Here is an 18625-nt window from a genome sequence, read left to right as displayed (position 1 = left end):
AAAAAAAAAAAAAAGTCTGCCTTGAGCACTACGCTCTTTTAAGATCTGTAAGGGATCAAATAGACAACTACATGAAAGATTAGATTGGAATTTTAGGGGACGGAGGGTTTATGCTAATGGGGGAGGAATAACTTGGAAAAGGAGGGAGAGAATGGTTGCACAACTCAGAGAATGTAATCAATGTCACTGAATTGTACATGTAGAATTGGTTGAATTGGTGTATGTTTTACTGAGTATAATAAAATAAATAAAAATTTTTAAACAGCCACTATGCAAATATAGAAAGTCTATATGCAAATCTGGAATTAGCCCAGAATTTATCAGAATGATCGTTCACTCACTACTCTTCTTTAAAATTTTTTTTTATTGTGCTTTAGGTGAAGGGTTACAGAACCAATAGTTTCTCATTACACAGTCAGTACGCATATTGTTTTATGACATCGGTTAACAACCCCACGACATGTCAACACTCTCCCTTCTCAACCTTGGAGGACCTTTTTTCTTTTTTGGTGAAAATATACATAGCCAAAGACACACCATTTCAAAAATTTCTACATGTACAATTCAGTGACATCGATTACGTTCTTCCAGTTGTGCTACTATTCTCACTATCCTTTTCCAGATGATTCCATCACCATTATCTTCAACACGCTGCCCCCTAGGCTTTCCATCAAACGTTTTGAGTTGCTGTTGTCAATTTGATCTCACACAGATAATTCTGTGGGGTTTTTTTTGTACTTTAGATGAAGGTTTAAGAACAGAATAGTTTCTCATTAAACAGTACACATATTGCCCTATGACAATGGTTAAGAACCCCACGACATGTCAACACTATCCCTTCTCAACCTTGGGTTCCCTATCACCAGCCTTCTTGTCCCCTCCTGCCTTCTAGTCCTTGTCCCTGGACTGCTGTGGCTCATTAGTCCCACTTTGTTTTATGGGGCTGTCCAATCCCGGGCTGAACGGTGAGCCTGGGGAGTGACGTCACCACTCACTACTCTTGCCAGGTTTTCCAAATGAACAGTTGAGTGCTAAGAAGCAGCACCAGCCTAGTAGCCCCTGGGACTCCAGGGTCAGGGACTCCAGCGCCCAGTGCAGCCCGGCGGGCGGGTGGCAATGCTTCCATGTTACATGAGTGAGGACGGGGTGACTTACCAGTGGCCTGGCCTTGTCTCATTTCCAGGAGGCAGACACCATCATCCAGAAAATCAAGCAGCAGCAGTATGCGGACCTCCTGGCCCACGACCAGCTGCTCATGGAGAGGAAAGAGCAGAAGGTCTTCCTTCATTTCGGTGAGCACAGCAGCCTTCTAACCTTGGGCCCCTCCAGCCGCCGTCCCGTCTCCCCGTCCCTTGACATCCTCACCAGGGGAAGGATTATGCCCAGAGAAGAGGGATGGTCACATATGATACTTTGGGAGCTAGCTGTCTTAGTCTCTTAGTGCTGCTAAAACAGAACAGAAATACCACAAGTGGATGGCTTGAAAGAACAGAAATTTACTTTCTCACAGTTCAGGAGGCTACAAGTCTGAATTCGAGGCACCGGCTCTAGGGGAAAGCTCTCTCTGCCCACCCTGGGGGACGATGCTTGTCTCAGCTTCTCTAGCATTCTCGGCATTCCTTGGAGAGCTCCACGTGGCATCTGTCTTTGCCCCGTTCATTCGTCATTGCTCCTGTCGGGATTGTATGTGCTCTTTTTATGTCTCAAAAATCATTAGGTTTAAGACATACTCTACACCGATATGGCCTCATTAACATAACAAAAAAACCCTATTCCCAAATGGCATTACATCGACAGGTACAGGGGTAGGATTCCAACACATATTTTGAAGGGACACGATTCAATCCATAACAGGGATCAAAACTGAAAGCAAAGTCGTTTTGTTTCAGACGAGGAAGAAATCACATTCGCTCCCACCTACCGTTTTGAAAGACTGACTCGGGACAAATACGCCTACACTAAGCAGAAAGCAACAGGGGTGAGTCCTGTTTCCTAGACATTGCCCCTCCCCTCATCCCTGCCCCTCTCCGCTCTTCCCTTCCCATGAAGGTGACCAGAAAGCGAAGGGCATCCTTCCCCATTTGGCAAATAGTAATAATAGTAGTTAGAAATCGCACGTTGATTTGTGCCACAGAGTAGAAACCGTCACAGGGTGGTAGAGGCAGAGGGGTTCGTCTGAGTCAGAAAGAAAGAGAAGGTGAAGAAGATACCAGAGATTCTGAAGCAGTGAGGAGGATGAGTGAGGATGCGAAAGCCAGGGGAGCAGATCTCATTTCTGAAGCGGAGTCCAGGACACCAAAGGGTGGGGCATGGTGTAGAGTTGGTGGGGACTTGTCACAAGTGAAAGGGCTTAAAGCTGCCTATGGGGAATTTCCAAGGAGCCCTGTTGGCACAATGGTTAAACACTTGGCTGCTAACCAAAAGGTTGTGGGTTCGAACCCACTAGTGGCTCCATGGGAGAAAAGACCTGGCAATCTACTCCCATAAAGATTACAGTTTAGGAAACCCTATGGGGTGGTTTTACTCCATCCTATAGGGTCGCCATAAGTCGGAATCAATGGCACACAACAGCAGCAACAGTGTGGGAAAACTCTATAAAGAACCAACAGCAGATGAATTCAAGGATTGCAGAGCCATTGGTCAATCTTTTCTTTGACTGGTTTAAAACAAAGAAGTAGCAGGCATTTTGCAATGCCCGTGACTCTGACTTGCAGATGAAGTACAACTTGCCCTCCTGGTGTGATCGGGTCCTCTGGAAGTCATACCCGCTGGTCCACGTGGTGTGTCAGTCCTACGGTGAGTAGAACCGGGTTTGGACACCAGCATCAAGCTGGGAGGGCCGACCACCCTCCCCTGAAGGGCTCACGACTCAGAGCTGCCATCTGCCCATCTGTAAGATGGGAGCACTTACTGCCACTCTAATGGTCACCTGAGGAGTTGATGCCCCACCCCCACCTCAGGCTGCACGTAATGAACCTCCCCTGGCTTGGGGGACATCTGAACTATGGAACACTTTTCAAAAGAAGTCCCATTTCATTTCTTTTGAAAAGAATGTATTAGGTTTGAAACATGAAAGTGTTCTTTCTGTAGGTCAAACATGTTGAAACATTGGCAAGTTCATACTGTTCAGCCTTACACATTAGCAGGCACGTGGATTTGGGGTGGTGAAGTGAAAGTGATGACGAAGGCATACTATATACCTTAGTGATCGGGCTGCTCTAGCAGAAATACCACAAGGGGGTGGCTTTAACAAGCAGAAATTTATTTTCTTGCAGTTCAGGGTGCCAGCTCTAGGGGAAGGCTTTCTCTCTCTGCTGGCTCTGGAAGAAGGTCCTTGTCTCTTCAACTGCGATTCCTTGGTTTCTTGGTGATCTTCATGTGGCATGGCATCTGTCTTCCCCCATCTCTGCTTTCTCCTCCATCCTAATCTGCATTGTCTATATCTCAAAGGTGATTGCCTTAAGACTCACTCTACACTGGCATGGCCTCTTAACAAAGAAAACCCATTCCCAAATGGGATTATAACCACACGGTTAGGATTCACAACACGTATTTTCAGGGGACACAATTCAATCCATAACAACATGCAATACTAAAATAAATAATTATGAAATGCGGTATCCAGAGGGTTAAGAAGTCATTGTTAACCCTGGAAGTTGAAGGTGTGCTGAAGGTATTCTTCATTGCTTGAGTGCTTGTTCTCAAAAGCTACTACGTAGTCCCCATTACTTACAAAGTAAGACCTTAAAAATTCACAGAGTGGAATTACTTGGAACACCTTACCGACTGAGAATCATGTTACCTGTTTTTAAAACATTGCAAATTCCTAGACAGTGGCATCGGAATGAGGGTAGTGGTTGCCCTCCTGGGTCCCAGCATGCATCTCACATGACAAAATCACAGGTCGGGGCCTGAGATGGACAGCAGCAGACCAGGACAGTCCCACAGCTGAGCCCTCCAGCCCAGCCCTGCCCCCTCAGAGCTGGGTCCTTTGGGGCCACCTCCCAGGGCTTCAGGGCACAGTTGTGTAGTGCTGGTGGCACATTATTATCGTTCCATAAAGATCTAAAATATTCCAAGAACTTTTTTAAAAAGCAACTTGCCAACCCTTTAACTTGTCCCTGGGTCTTAGTTACCACAAGTGCGTGGAAAGAATAAAAATTTATTTCCTCACAGTTCAGGAAGCAAGAAGTCTGAATTCAGAGCATGGCTCTAGAGAGTGGCTCTTCCTTGTCTCTTTTTGTTTCTGGTAGCTGCAGCAATCCTTGTAGATGGTATCTGTCTCCATTGTCTGTCTTTCTCTTCTCCCTATGTGTGTCTATTCTGGTCTTTTATAACCCAGAAATGATTAGATTTAGAACCCATCTTACTCAGGGATGACCTCATTAACATAAAGAAAACCCAATTTCCAAACAGGATCAGGTTGATAGCTATGCTCTTGTTGCTGGGTGCCATCAAGTCAGTTCTGACTCATAGTGACCATATACACAACACAAAACACTGCCTGGTCCTGCACCATCCTCACAATCTTTGCTATGTTTGAGCCCATTGTTGCAGCCACTGTGTCAATCTATCTCATTGAGAGTCTTCCTCTTTTTCACTGACCCTCTACCAAGCATGATATCCTCCTCCATCATGTTTGGTAAAGTAGAGGGCCAGCAAAAAAGAGGAGGACTCTGGATGACATGGATTGACACGGTGACTGCAACAATGGGCTCAAGTATAACGATTGCGAGGATGGCGCAGGACCAGGCAGTGTTTCCTTCTGTGTAGTACGTAGGGTCGCTGTGAGTCGGAACCAACTCAACGGCACCTAACAACAACAACAACGGGGACTGGTCCCTCCTGATAACATGTCCAAAGTATGTGAGATGAAGAGAAATGAAGACCCTCCCTTCTAAGGAGCATTCCGGCTGTACTTCTTCCAAGACAGATGTGTTCATTCTTCTTGCAGTCCGTGGTATATTCATTATTCTTCCACAAAGCCATAATTCAAATGCATCAATTCTTCTTCGGTCTTCCTTATTCATTGTCCATCTTTCACATGCATATGAGGGATTGAAAATACCATGGCTTGAGTAGACCTCAAAGTGACATCTTTGCTTTTTAACACTTTGAAGAAGTCTTTTGCAGCAGATTTGACCAGTGCAATATGTAGTTTGATTTCTTGACTGCTGCTTCCATGAGTGTTGATTGTGGGTCCAAGTAAAATGAAATCCTTGACAACTTCATTAGTTTCTTCATTTATCATGATGTTGCTTATTGGTCCAGTTGTGAGGATTTTTGTTTTCTTTATGTTGAGGTGTAATCCATACTGAAGGCTGTAGTCTTTGGTCTTCATCAGTAAGTTCGTCAAGTCCTCTTCACTTTCAGCAAGCAAGGTTGTGTCATCTGCATACTGCAGGTTGTTAATGAGCGTTCCTCCAATCCTGATGCCCCGTTCTTCTTCATATAGTCCAAGTTCTCGGATTATTTGCTTAGCATATAGATCAAATAAGTATGGTGATAGAATACAACCCTGACCTACACCTTTTCTGATTTTAAACCACGCAGTATCCCCTTGTTCTGTTCAAACGACTGCCTCTTGGTCTATGTACAGGTTCTGCATGAGCACAGTTAAGTGTTATGGAATTCCCCTTCTTTGCAATGTTATCCATAATTTGTTATGATCCCGTCTTGGTCATTAGTGCTGCTGTAACAGAAATACCACAAGCAGATGGCTTTAACAAACAGAAGTTTAATCTCTCACAGTCTAGTAGGCTAAAAGTCCAAATTCAGGCCATTAGCTCCAGGAGAAGGCCTTTTCTTTCGGCTCTGGAGGAAGGTCCTTGTCATCAATCTTCCCCTAGACTAGGGGCTTCTCTGCGCAAGAAACCCAGGTCCAAAGGACACGCTCTGCTCCCGACGCTGCTTTCTTGGTGGTATGAGGTCCCCCCACCCCGCTTGCTTCTCTCTTTTATATCTCCAAAGAGATTGGCTCAAGACACAATCCAATCTTGTCATTTGAGTCCTGCCTCATTAACATGACTGCTGCCTATCCCACCTCATCAACATCATAGAGGTAAGATTTACAACACATAGGAAAATCACATCATATGACAACATGGTGGACAATCACACAGTACTGAGAATCATGGCCTAGCCAAATTGATACACAAATTTTGGGGGGGACACAATTCAATCCACGACAGATCCACACAGTCAAATGCTTTTGCATAGTCAATAAAACACAGGTAAACATCTTCCTGGTATTCCCTGCTTTCAGCCAAGATCCATCCGACATCAGCAATGATAGCCCTTGTTCCACGTCTTCTTTTGAATCCAGCTTGAATTCCTGTCAGTTCCCTGTCGATGTACTGCTGCAACCATTTTTTAATTTACTTGATGTGATATTCATGATATTGTTTGATAACTTCCGTATTCTTTTGGATCACTTTTCTTTGGAATGGGCACAAATATGGATCTCTTCCAGTCAGTTGGCCAGGAAACTGTCTTCCAAATTTCTTGACATAGAGAAGCAAGCACCCCCAGCGCTGCATCTGTTTGTTGAAACATTTCAATTGGTATTTCACTAATATTTTCACCAATACCTTCAGTGCAGCTTGGACTTCTTCCTTCAGTACCACTGGTTCTTGATCATATGCTACCTCACATCAACCAATTTTTTTTTATACAATGACTGTGTATTCCTTCCATCTTCTTTTGATGCTTCCTGCATCGTTCAGTTTTTTGCCCAAAGAATGCTTCAATATTGCAACTCGAGGCTTGAATTTTTTCTTCAGTTCTTCCAGCTTGAGAAATGCAGAGTGTGTTCTTCCCTTTTGGTTTTCTAACTCCAGCTCTTTGCACGTTTCATTATAATCCTTTACTTTGTTTTCTCGAGCTGCCCTTTGAAATCTTCTGTTCAGCTCTCTTACTTCATTTCTTCTGTTCACTTTAGCTACTCTGCATTCAAGAGCAATTTCAGAGTCTCTTCTGACATCCATTTTGGTCTTTTCTTTCTTTTCTGTCTTTTTAATGACCTTTGCTTTCTTCATGTATGATGTACCTGATGTCATTCCATGACCCATCTGGTCTTCGGCTATTGGTGTTGAATACATCAAATCTATTCTTGAGAAGGTCTCTAAATTCAAGTGGGATATACTCAGGGCCGTACTTAGGTTCTTGTGGACCTGCTCTAATTTTCTTTAGCTTCAGCTTGAACTTTCATATGAGCAATTGATGCTCTGTTCCACAGTCGGCCCCTGGCCTTGTTCTGACTGACTTCAGTTGTAGTCGATTTGATTCCTGTGTATTTCATCCGGCAAGGTCTGAGTATATCGTTGCCGTTTATGTTGTTAAAAAAGGTATTTGCAAAGAATAAGTCGTTGGTCTTACAAAATTCTGTAATGCTATCTCTGGCATCGTTTCTATCAACAAGGCTAAAATTTCCAACTACCAATCCTTCTTTTTTGTTTCCAACTTTCACATTCCAATCACCAGTAATTATCAGTGCATCTTGATTGCGTGTTTGATTAATTTCAGACTGCAGAAGTTGCTAAAAACCTTTGATTTCTTCATCTTCGGCCTTAGTGGTTGGTGAGTAAATTTGAATAATAGCTGTATTAACTGCTTTTCCTTGTAGGTGCATGGATATTATCCTATCACTGACAGAGTTGTACTTCAGGATAGATCTTGAAATGTTCTTTTTGACGATGAATGTGATGCCATCCCTCTTCAATTTGTCATTCCCAGCATAGTAGACCATGTGATTGTTGAAGTGGCTAATACCAGTCTACTTCAGCTCAGTAACGCCTAGGATATTGATCTTTATGCAGTCTATTTCATTTTTGATAACTTCCAATTTTCCTAGGTTCATACTTCATACATTCCTGGTTCAGATTATTAATGGATGTTTGCAGCGGTTTATTCTCATTTTGAGTTGTGCCACATCAGCAAATGAAGGTCCCGAAAACTTGACTCCATCCAGGTCATAGGTCAACTCTACTTTGAGGAGGCAGCTCCTCCCTAGTCGTCTTTGAGTGCCGTCCATCCTGAGGGGCTCATCTTCCGGGACCATAACAGACAATGTTCCACTGTTACTCATAAGGTTTTCACTGGCCAGTATTTTCAGAAGTAGATCACCGGGTCCTTCTTCCCAGTGTGTCTTAGTCTGGAAGCTCCACTGAAACCTGTCCACCATAGAGGACCCTGCTGGTGTTTGAAATACCAGTGGCATAACTTCCAACATCACAGCAACATGCAAGCCACCACATTCCGACAAACTGACAGACGAGTGGTGGATTTACAGGTTTAGGGAACAGGATTTCAATACATATTTTGGGTGGACACAATTCAATCCATAACACCCTGGAACAGTCTCTTTCATTGTCATCACAAACCTGTGCCCTCCACTCAACCAGCACCCTTACCTCCACCCCTCCTGCTTCACACAGCACTGAACCCTCCCTGACTTCTTCCTACCCTCTTCCAAACGCTTTTTAGGGTGACGTTCTCTCCACCTTCTTCCCTCCTATCTCTGAGAAGGGTGCCCTTCTTTCTTGGCTTATCTGTTGCCTGGAGCCTGACTCCTCCTCCTTCCATCTCTCCCAGTACCAGTGTCTCATCGCTCTTCCTTCTCAAGTCAGTCTCTTCTCCATTCTGTCTCGTTGTTGTTTCCATTGACCTTTCTGGTAGCCATCAGCCAGTGGGCATTTTTTTCTGTATTTCTTTTGTAAATTTTCTGCTCATATCCTTTGGTTGTTTGAAGGGTGAGGTGTTTGTCTTTTTCTTGTTGATCTGTCAAAGCCTTCTAGAGAAGGATAATCAGCTCTGTTTTAATGCCTTCTTCATTTTGTGTGCTGTATTTCCTTTGCCTGCCCATTAAAGGCTGGTGTGTCCTGGAACTTCATCCTCCACCCTCATCCCTTCTTATCCTTCCTGTCTTTCCCATGGATCCCACACATTCTCCTGGCCTCAGTTTCCACCTAATCTCATGACTTCAAATCTTTATCCCCAGCTCTGAATACCCAGTTTCCTGCGAGAGAACTCCTCCCAGCTATCTCAGAAGAATTCAGGATTTCTAGAATAGTGCTCCTTCTCTTATCCCCCAGACATGCTCCGCTGCCTTCCCTTCTCCTCCAAGCTCCAAGCTCCTTAAACAACTTGTCTACACTCAGTGTCTACACTTCACTCCCACTCTCGCCTGGCCCTGAGGCCTTGTGGAGTGGGGGAAGGTGCCCTGTCTCTCTCACTGATAAGCTGAGTGACCTTAAGTCTCCTTGCCACTCTGGGCCTTGGGCTCCTCATCAATCAAATAAAGCAATTAGACCAGAAAATTCTCCATGGTTCACACTCCATGATTGATTCAAATTTCTGCGAGTCTTTAGGAAAAACTGACACAAGCACATTCTATCCATGAGGAGACAGGGTCCCACGTTGTCTTTCACTGAGCCTTTTAAGCCAGGTTGTACAGTCAATGAGATAGCCAGTGTGAAACCCTGACCCCATGGGAGGGCTCTAGAAATGTAAGCTTAGTGCTTCCATGGCTTTGCCACCTTCAGCTCAGAGATGCCTTCCCTCCCCTACAGGCAGTACCAGCGACATTATGACGAGTGACCACAGCCCTGTCTTTGCCACGTTTGAGGCAGGAGTCACCTCCCAGTTTGTCTCCAAGAACGGTGAGTTGTTGGCTGGATCTGTTTCCCCCTCCTCCACGAAGATAGGAGGCCTTGGGCACTCAACTTTGAGCTGCAGTAATTGGTTGTCTGCTTTAGATGAAGTCTCATCCTTCTGGACAAGCCCACAGTCCATCAGTCGGGCCTCTTCATGTCCAAGCCACATCACGAGTTTCGTTTAGAGGACTTAATTGCTCTGTGTGACAAATATGTCAGCTTTTTGATCCTCGGTTTTAGTATAGTCTGAAAAATTGAGTTAGTCTCTGTTCCCCCAGGTGTGGTACATGTACAACCAAAGACAGTTTTGGGTGGGAGGTGGATGAACACTTATAAGTAACGCATTTTTTTTTTTTTTTTTGGTATGTTTTAAATTTGTCTCTTCTGTGTAAGGGAAACAACATTGGTTTTCCATTTAGTTTTGTGATATACTTTCTTGTTGAAATACATATATTTAAATTTAAAAAGTGAGTCTATTTAAAGAAAACATTAAGTAAATATTAGTACAGGTGCGTGGTAGTTGGAGATGGTAAATATGGTGAAGATGGGAAGCAGATGACTGAGTTTTAGGAAACACTTCAGTAAATAATACTCAGGTTTGCAGGCAATTTCTCAAATAATCCAGGCCAGCCCTGGCCACCAGGCCACCTTGTCCCAACAGGGGCCCGGAACATTCTCTGAAGCGTGTCCAGCTCTGGGCCTGGCTAACTGAGGAGCAATGTTGCCGCCTCCTCTGCCTACCCCCTCTTCTGTGGTTAGAGGAAGGCTGAGCGTGGGGTACCAAACACAGGTGAGAAGATGGTCTCACTGTGTGTCCTTCGCTCTGCCAGGAGGGACATAGGCGAAGTGGAACACTGCCCTTCTGGGGCATTCTTCTCTAACTGTTAGGTCCAATGTCCAAGAGCCTGGCAGTGTGACCTCACCTCTCCAGCCAGGCCTAGACCTACCATCTTGTGTCCCACCTAGCTCTGGTCACTGTGCCTTTCCAGAACCTTCGTAGCCGTTAGGTTCCACCATCTCCCCTTTCTCTGAGTTCCTGCAGCATGATGGGGTAGAACATGCCATCTTACCCTCTATTACTGGGTCGATTGTCCTTGGGATCAAGCTTGGCTTCCTCCATTGGGAGTGAGAGTCATACATAGTAAAACCAAACCCAATCCCATTGTCGTCGAGTCAACTCTGACTCATAGCAACCCTTTAGGATAGAGTAGAACTGCCCCATAGGATCTCCAAGGAGTGGCTGGTGGATTGAACTGCTGACCTTTTGGTTAGTAGCCAAACGCTTAACCACTGCGCCACCAGGGCGCCCATACATAGTAGATGTTCAAAAATACTGATTACCTGGGTTGAACATTGATTGAAAGTCTACCTAAGCACAACTTTGGTGCTGTGGGGTTTAAAAAAGAAAAGAAAGAAGGCAGGATGGGAGGGAAGAAGGAAAGAAATGTTTGTCCCCACTCTCAGTGGCTCAGAATTTATATGGAAGGACAGAACACTTGTTCAAAAACAGCTTAAGGACTCTGCAAAAGCTTTATCTAAACTAACGCAGATTATGAGCAAGTTAACTGAGTGTAAATGAGTATAAGGAGCCCAGAGTAAGGGATGGGGTAGCTGTGCCTGAGGAAGAAAGAGGGATCCCTCATTACCTCAGCTCAGATCTGAATAGACTTGGAGATGGAGCAACTGAGCCATTATACAAACTCTCTTTGTAGGAACTAATGGGGAGACTGAGGCAGTGAGGCTAAGGGCATCACGTGAGGCCATGAAGTTTAGTGGCAAAGCTCAGAGTAAACCCTAGGTCTCTCAACCCTTGAGCTCCTCCCTCCTTTGGCTCTGCTCTCCACCATTGCCAGCCCATGTGTCATCAGAGAGGCCGTAACCCTTGTCAAGGGATTCAGTGCAGTTGGCAGGTTGTAGCTTTACCTTGAGGAAAACCTTTCCTCCCACCTGGACACTGGCCTTCCTTGGGCCCTCAGGAGCTCATAGTTGGGAGGCTGGTTTGAAGGGCGCCATCTCCAGGCACGTTGTGGGGTTGCATGCCTGTTCTCACCTGTTCTAGGCCCTGGGACTGTGGACAGCCAAGGGCAAATTGAGTTTCTCAGCTGCTACGCCACGTTGAAGACCAAGTCCCAGACCAAATTCTACCTTGAGTTCCACTCCAGCTGCTTGGAGAGTAAGTGATTTTTGAGCTACCTTTTGTTTGGGGCGGGCCACGGCTCTTTTTCATACAAACTTTTTCATACATGGTCCTTTTCCCCATTTCTCCTCTCTGTGTAAGGTGCTCAAACGTGGACCTCGGTGGGAATCACAGATGGAGGGTACAAGAAGACACTTGGTTACTGTGAGGGGGTGGTACCACTGTGTCCTGTGGTACTGCCCCTCCAGTACTGGAGGCACAGGCACTCATTAATCTAGTCATGATCTAATGACCCTCAGCACTGTGTAGGTGATGGAGCCAGTTGGAACCTCTCCCTGGCCCCTGTGTGCAGACTTTAACCCACTTGAGAGTTCCCCCAAGCCGGGGCTCTGACTCAACCAGAGGGTCCTGAGGAAAGTTCCGGAACTTACAGAGGCCTGCACTGGGGCCTGACCAGCTGCTGGCTACCCCTTATTCTCCCCCTGGCTCCCCATGCTCTTTCCCACCATCATGGGCATCTTTCTCAGGTGGTCTGGGGCCTCCGAAAGCAAGTTGAAGATCGGCAGCCGCCTCTCAGCCAGCAGCCGTCAGCACAAACTGTGTTTGGGAAAACACCCTTTCTGGGTGACATTTCAGGCATATTGTCTAAAGCTGTTTCATGGCAAGAGAAGATCTGTGTGGTTTCTACTTCTCCTTGCTGAGATGGTCCAGAAAGTGGGGGAAAACTCAGCTCCACGAAAGGAGGCATTTTATGAGGGGACGTTTGGGAAGCTTCCAGAAGTCAGGAAGATGGCGGGCACTGCTGGCTGTGTGCCTCCCCGCCCCCGCCCTTCCCTCTCAGACAGAGCCTTCGCTCCATCCTGATGACAGAACAGCCCCCTCCACAAAGTCCCCGAGTCCCAGTCCACAGAGCAGGGTCAAAGCCATTCCAGAAATGATGAGGGTTTTGTGCGGGTGTTTTTTATAAACCCTCGAGACATTTGCATACATTTCTATGGAAACAGCATATTAGGAAGCTTAAATTAGAATTTCAAAGGGTGCTGTGTTGAGTGGCGTGGGATGGATTGTCATGTTCCCTTAATCCTCTTGCTTGGGATGCAATGATTTCTTGGTTGCCTGGTTTGTGGCAAAGAGGAGCCGGAAAGGGGGGGAATCTCTCTGGTTTTCCTAAAAATAATTAGAGTGTGTTGTTGGATGACCGTCCCCTCTGCAAAAGCAGAATCCCCCATGACCCTGACTTCCTAAATGATGCTGAGGCTTCTAAAGATACAAATGGAGGGGGAGTATCCTCATTGGCCCAGGGGTCGTTTCTGCCTCGTTCTAGCTCAGTTTTCTGAAAACCAGCCTTCTTGTTGTCTGACAGGCTTTGTCAAGAGTCAGGAAGGAGAAAACGAAGAAGGAAGCGAAGGAGAGTTGTTGGTGAAGTTTGGCGAGACCCTTCCAAAGGTAACTCACCAAGAGGATGTTCCGCAGAGAGTTTGTGCCCAGCAGGCCAGCAGTACCACCAATGGTAGACGGCGGCCAGCCCCAACCAGAGGGAGTGGGAACCCCACAGACAAGGGAGTCCTGGGTGGTGCAAACGGTTAATGTGCTCCGCTGCTAACCACAAGGTTAGAGGTTCAAGTCCACCCAGAGGCACCTCGGAAGAAAGGCCTGAGGATCTACTTGTGAAAAATCAGCCATGAAAAACCCTATGGAGCACAGTTCTACTCTGACACACATGGGGTCACCATGAATCACAGTCAGCTCGACAGCCCTCCTCAGCAAGGTGTCCTGAAGCCTGGCTGAACTTTCTGGAATGCCCATCTGATCCTGGCATCCCCCCTTTTTTCTGGTCAGGTTCTTGGTGCCAAGAGGGACAAGTCCAAGCTCCTCAGCTTAGGCCCCTAGAACCCACCTTGGTCTCCAGTCCCATCTTTTTCTGACACTCTATCTTCTCTGTGTCACCTGACAACCTCCTCTCTCTTCCTGCCCCAGGGCCTAGAGTCTCCCTCCCTGCTGCCCCCACCAAGGTGGACCAGTCCCTCACAGGCACTGTTTGTTCAGATAGCTGCCACCCACTGCTACCCAGGAGGGCAGGCTTCTCCCCGGCCCCTGGCCTGGGTCTAACTCGGAGCCGGCTCTCACTACGTGTCAGTGACCTGAGTGGTTGGCGCGGCCCTGGAACACCAGAATGCCCCAGAGCACCCGCTGCAATTTCTAGTCATTTGTTCTGGAACTTTCTGAATGGAGATGTGGAGAGTCCATTCTGTTGGTCAACATGGGGCCCAGGGAGAAAGCATGAGGGGCCTCTCGGTATTTGGAAGGGAAGGAAGGGGACAGCCCAGAGAGGTGTTCATCTTTTTTTTCAGGCCCCCTCGGAGTCATTGTGAAGAACAGTTCTGTCTTAGTTATCTAGTGCTGTTATAACAGAAATACTACAAGTGGAACAAACAGAAGTCTATTTTCTCAAAGTTTAGGAGTCTAGAAGTCCAAATTTAGAGCGCCAGTTTGAGGGGAAAGCCTTTCTCTCTCTGCTGACTCTGGAGAAAGGTCCTTGTCTCTTCAGCTTCTGCATCCTGGTTCCTTGGCGATCTCCATGTGTCTTGGCATCTGTCTTCCCCCGTCTCTCTTGCTAGCTTGCGTTTTTTCTCTTTATGTCTCAGAAGAGATTGACTCAAGATACACCCTATACTAATCCTGCCTCATTAACATAACAAAGACAACACATTCCCAAATGGGATTATAACCCCAGGCACAGAGGTTAGGATTTACAAGACATATATGGGAGGACATAACTCAATCCATAACAAGCCCTAAATTGTGAAAATATCCTAAATTGTAGCCAGCATGTAGGCACTAGTGCGCAGAATAAAGCCCAGGCTGGCCGACCAGCTCCCCCTGCCCCTGCACAGACACAGCGCTGCACCCACCAGGCTCGTGGTTCAGCCACCAGCATTCAAAGCCTGGCCAGCAGGAGCCAGCGCTTCCTAGCAGAGAGAGAGAACTCTCCAGGCCAGACTGGGGGCTCTGCTGAGGATCCAGCACCGAGCCCCTATCCTTCCCAGATGGGGAGCAGTCCTGGGGAGTGACCAAGGAGGGAGTGGGGTGCAGGGTGCTGAGCCATCTTCCTGCAGGGGTTACCCAAGACCTGGCTCCTGATCCCACCATTTGCCTATCAGCCAGCCCCCACTCCCCACCATCCTGATTATGGATATGCAAAGGAGGAGGAGGGAGACAAGGGAGGTGGGGGCAGATTTGGGGTCAGGCCATTTCACCAGGCCCTGGGCCCGCAGAGCCCAGTTTAGGTGGCCTGGGATGCAGTGTGATGGCGGGGGACAGGGAAGGAAGTTAGCCCCTGCCTTGCTGGGTAGGTGTACATATGGGATCCTTCCTGCTGTCTTGGGCATCAAGACCAGAGATTGAAATCAGGTGAATAAGAACACCTACAGTCCTGTTTTCTCAAGCATTCCCCATATCTGGGCTGGTGACCCTCATCCACTTGTCCACCCACCTGTTCCCTTACCTGTCCTGTACCTGTCCACTCTAATCTTGGCCTTCTCCCTGCAGCTGAAGCCCATTATCTCTGACCCGGAATACCTGCTGGACCAGCACATCCTGATCAGCATTAAGTCCTCTGACAGTGACGAATCCTACGGTAAGGGTCCTGGGACAGGTGTCAACAGGTGCGCTTCCCACTTGTTCGCTAGGCGACCTCTCATGTGAGGGAGGCAGTGACATCTCCTTCATGGAAAGCCCACCTGCCACTCTCCGCCCTGCTCCTGCCCCACCTCTCGTCACCCATCCAGGGATGCCAGAGTGACAGTTACCATAGGTCACCCTCCTGCCCCATCGGCTCTTGGGGAGTATAACAGGATTATAGGTGTTATTCAGCAGCCTCGTGCCTCCCATGTCCTGAGCCTTTCCTGTGTCAGACTCTATGCTGAGTGCCTTGCAGGTATTACTTTATTTAGTCCTGACAACAACTTTATGAGGCAGATACTGCTCTCCCAATTAGTAGATGAGGAAACCGAGGCTCAGAGAGGTGAGGTGACTTGCCCACAGTCACACAGCTACTAGACAACTTGTCTAAGGTAACTGTGCTACCTTGGGTGTGAACCCAGGCAGCCAAGCCCCAGAATCCATGCTCTTAGCCTCCTCCCAGTGCAGCCCAGGTGAGAGAAAAGACCCCAGGTAAGCGAGGGTCCCTGAGCCAGGGCCTGAAGTGCATGCTGGCTGTGGCTCAGGCATCTCGTCCATCGTGACGGGCAAGAAGAAAGGATCCGCAAGGACGTAAGGATGTTTGAAGGTGTGGTGGCAGGAAACAGGAAGTATAGGTCTAACGGGTTCCATTTTCTTGTTCAGGTATTTATCCCTTCTTTGTTTCCTCCTCTTGATACTCATCTTCACAAACAGCACATCATCATAATAAAAAGCAAAAAAGTCAACTGATAATCTGGTCCCCCAACACAGCAAGCGTTTTTTAGTTTCATATTTCCATCCTCATACATATGATACATGTATTTTCATATTTATAACATCACAGAAAGGAGCCCTGGTGGCAAAACGATTAAACGCTCGGCTGCTACTGAAAGGCTGGCAGTTTGAACACACCCAGAAGCTCCAAGGGAGAAAGACCTGGTGATCTGCTCCTGTAAAGATTACAGCCTAGAAAACTCTAGGGGACAGTTCTGCTCTGTCACTTGGGGTCGCTATGAGTCGAAATCGACTGGACAGGACCTAACAACAATAACACCACAGAGATACTACTTTATATTTTTCTTTCTTCACCTAATATTAGATAATAAGCATTTTCAATGTTCCTCATACACAGCCTTCATAATGGTCATGTTTAACGGCTGCATACTATTCCACAGATTTCCTGTAACCTCATGAGAAAATGTATTCCCTTATTACTGTTATTGAGTCTCTGCCAGTTATTTTGTTAATGTTATCAATAGTGCTGTGATGAACCGTCTCCGTGGACATTTTTTATTCTTTTTCAGCTACGTTTTTTGTCTTTTCAATTATTTCTTTAGAATACATTCCTGTGTTTGCTGGATCAAAGGGTATGTTTGCGACCCTTACCAAAAAAAACCAAACCCATTGCTGTCGAGTGGATTCTGACTCCTAGCGACCCTATAGAACAGAGTAGAACTGACCCACAGGGTTTCCAAGGAGCAGCTGGTGGATTCGAACTGCCGACCTTTCGGTTAGCAATAGAGCTCTTAACGACTTTCCCACCAGGGCTCCTTGTGATTCTTAGTACTCATCAAAGGCTGTATTAGCTGGCCTTGCAATCTCCATGTGGATAGGTTTCCCCATGTCTTTGCTTGCACCGAGTATTATCTTTTATTTTTTTAATACACTTAATTTTTTAGCACAATTTTAGGTTTATAGAAAAATTGCTCAGAAAGTATAGAGACTTCCCATATACCCCCTCTTCCCCTTCCCACATATACAGTTTCTCCTCTTATTTATATCTTTTTGCTGTTATTATTGTTGTTGGTTGCCATTGAGTTGGCTCCGATTCATGGCGACCTTATGTATAAATAACAGAAAAAACATTATCTGGTTCCGCCCCATCGTCATGATCAGTGGTGTGTTTGAGTCCATTGTTGTGGCTATTGTGTCAATTCATCTCCCTGAAGCTTTCCCTCATTTTTGCTGGCCCTCTACTTTATCAACCATGATGTCCTTTTCTAGTGATTGGTCTTTTCTGATCATATGTCCAAAGTCAGCGAGCCGAAATCTCACTGTCCTCACTTCTAAGGAGCGTTCTGGTTGTATTTCTCCTAAGACTGATTTGTTTGTTCTTCTGGTAGTCCACAGCATATTCAATATTCCTCAACAACACCACAGCTCAAATGTATTCATTCTTCTTCTGTCTTCCTTTTTCATTGTCCAGCTTTCACATGCATATGAGGCAATTGCAAAGACCATGGCTTGGGTCAGACACACCTTAGTCATTAAAGTAATATCTTTGCTTTATAAAACCAGTTGAGATCTTCTGCAGCAGATTTGCCCAATGCAATATCTCATTTGATTTCTTGACTGCTGCTTCCATGGACGTTGATTGTTAATCCAGGTAAAATGGAAATTAATATCTTACATTTGTTATAATTGATGAACTAATATCGGTACATTATCATTAACTGAGGGGCCCTGTGGGTAAGAGCTCGGTTGCTAACCAAAAGGTTGGCAGTTCAAATCCACTAATCGCTCCTTGGAAACCCTATGGGGCAGTTCTACTCCATCCTGTAGGGTCACTATGAGTAGCAATCAACTCCACGGCAACTGGTTTATTATTAATTGAAGGCCATAGTTTACATTATGGGTTTTGACAAATGCATAATGTCATGTATCCACTATCACAGATTCATGGAAAATAGTTTCACTGCCCCCAAAATGCCCTGTGCTCCACGTGTTCATCCCTCTCCCTCCCCTTGAGCCCCTGGCAACTACTGGTCTTTTTACTCTCTTGGGTATTATCTTTTTTTCCCCTTCCCTTTGTGCTAATTTCATGTCTGTAAAAGAGTGCCTTGTGCTTTCTTAATTTGCATTTTTGATGGTCAAAGAGGCTGGACCATTTCCCATTTACCGAAATTAACCAGTTATGTGTCTCTTTGTGTGAAATGTCGGTTTATATCATCTGTCCATATATCTGCTAGGGATTTGACTTTGAGGTGCTCCTCATTGAGTTCAGATCAGATCCCCACTTGGCTGCAGAGCTGGCTGCAGATCCTGCTACCTGCCAGTTTCCTTTTATGTTTCCACTTTTTCTTTGTGCAGAAGTTTAAAACTTTTATATTGTCAAATCTGTCAATCTTCTTTTGTCATCTCTTGCATCGCTTCA

General features: G+C 46.1%; 1 protein-coding gene across 6 annotated transcripts in view; it reads left to right on the top strand.

The window, feature by feature from the left end:
- INPP5D (inositol polyphosphate-5-phosphatase D) overlaps positions 1–18625 on the top strand; it is a 138353-nt gene that overhangs the window by 104418 nt on the left and 15310 nt on the right. For all 6 annotated transcript variants that reach the window (XM_023724500.1, XM_023724502.1, XM_023724503.1 and 3 more), the window contains 7 exons: positions 1184–1292; positions 1890–1978; positions 2715–2796; positions 9570–9659; positions 11713–11826; positions 13154–13236; positions 15340–15427. In XM_023724500.1, the coding sequence (XP_023580268.1) occupies positions 1184–1292; positions 1890–1978; positions 2715–2796; positions 9570–9659; positions 11713–11826; positions 13154–13236; positions 15340–15427 (655 nt within the window). The remainder of the gene's footprint in view (positions 1–1183; positions 1293–1889; positions 1979–2714; positions 2797–9569; positions 9660–11712; positions 11827–13153; positions 13237–15339; positions 15428–18625) is intronic.

Source organism: Trichechus manatus, unplaced genomic scaffold (genome assembly GCF_000243295.1).
Source record: "Trichechus manatus latirostris isolate Lorelei unplaced genomic scaffold, TriManLat1.0 scaffold00249, whole genome shotgun sequence".
Taxonomy (NCBI): Eukaryota; Metazoa; Chordata; class Mammalia; order Sirenia; family Trichechidae; genus Trichechus; species Trichechus manatus.
This window is presented reverse-complemented; position numbering and strand designations above follow the sequence as displayed.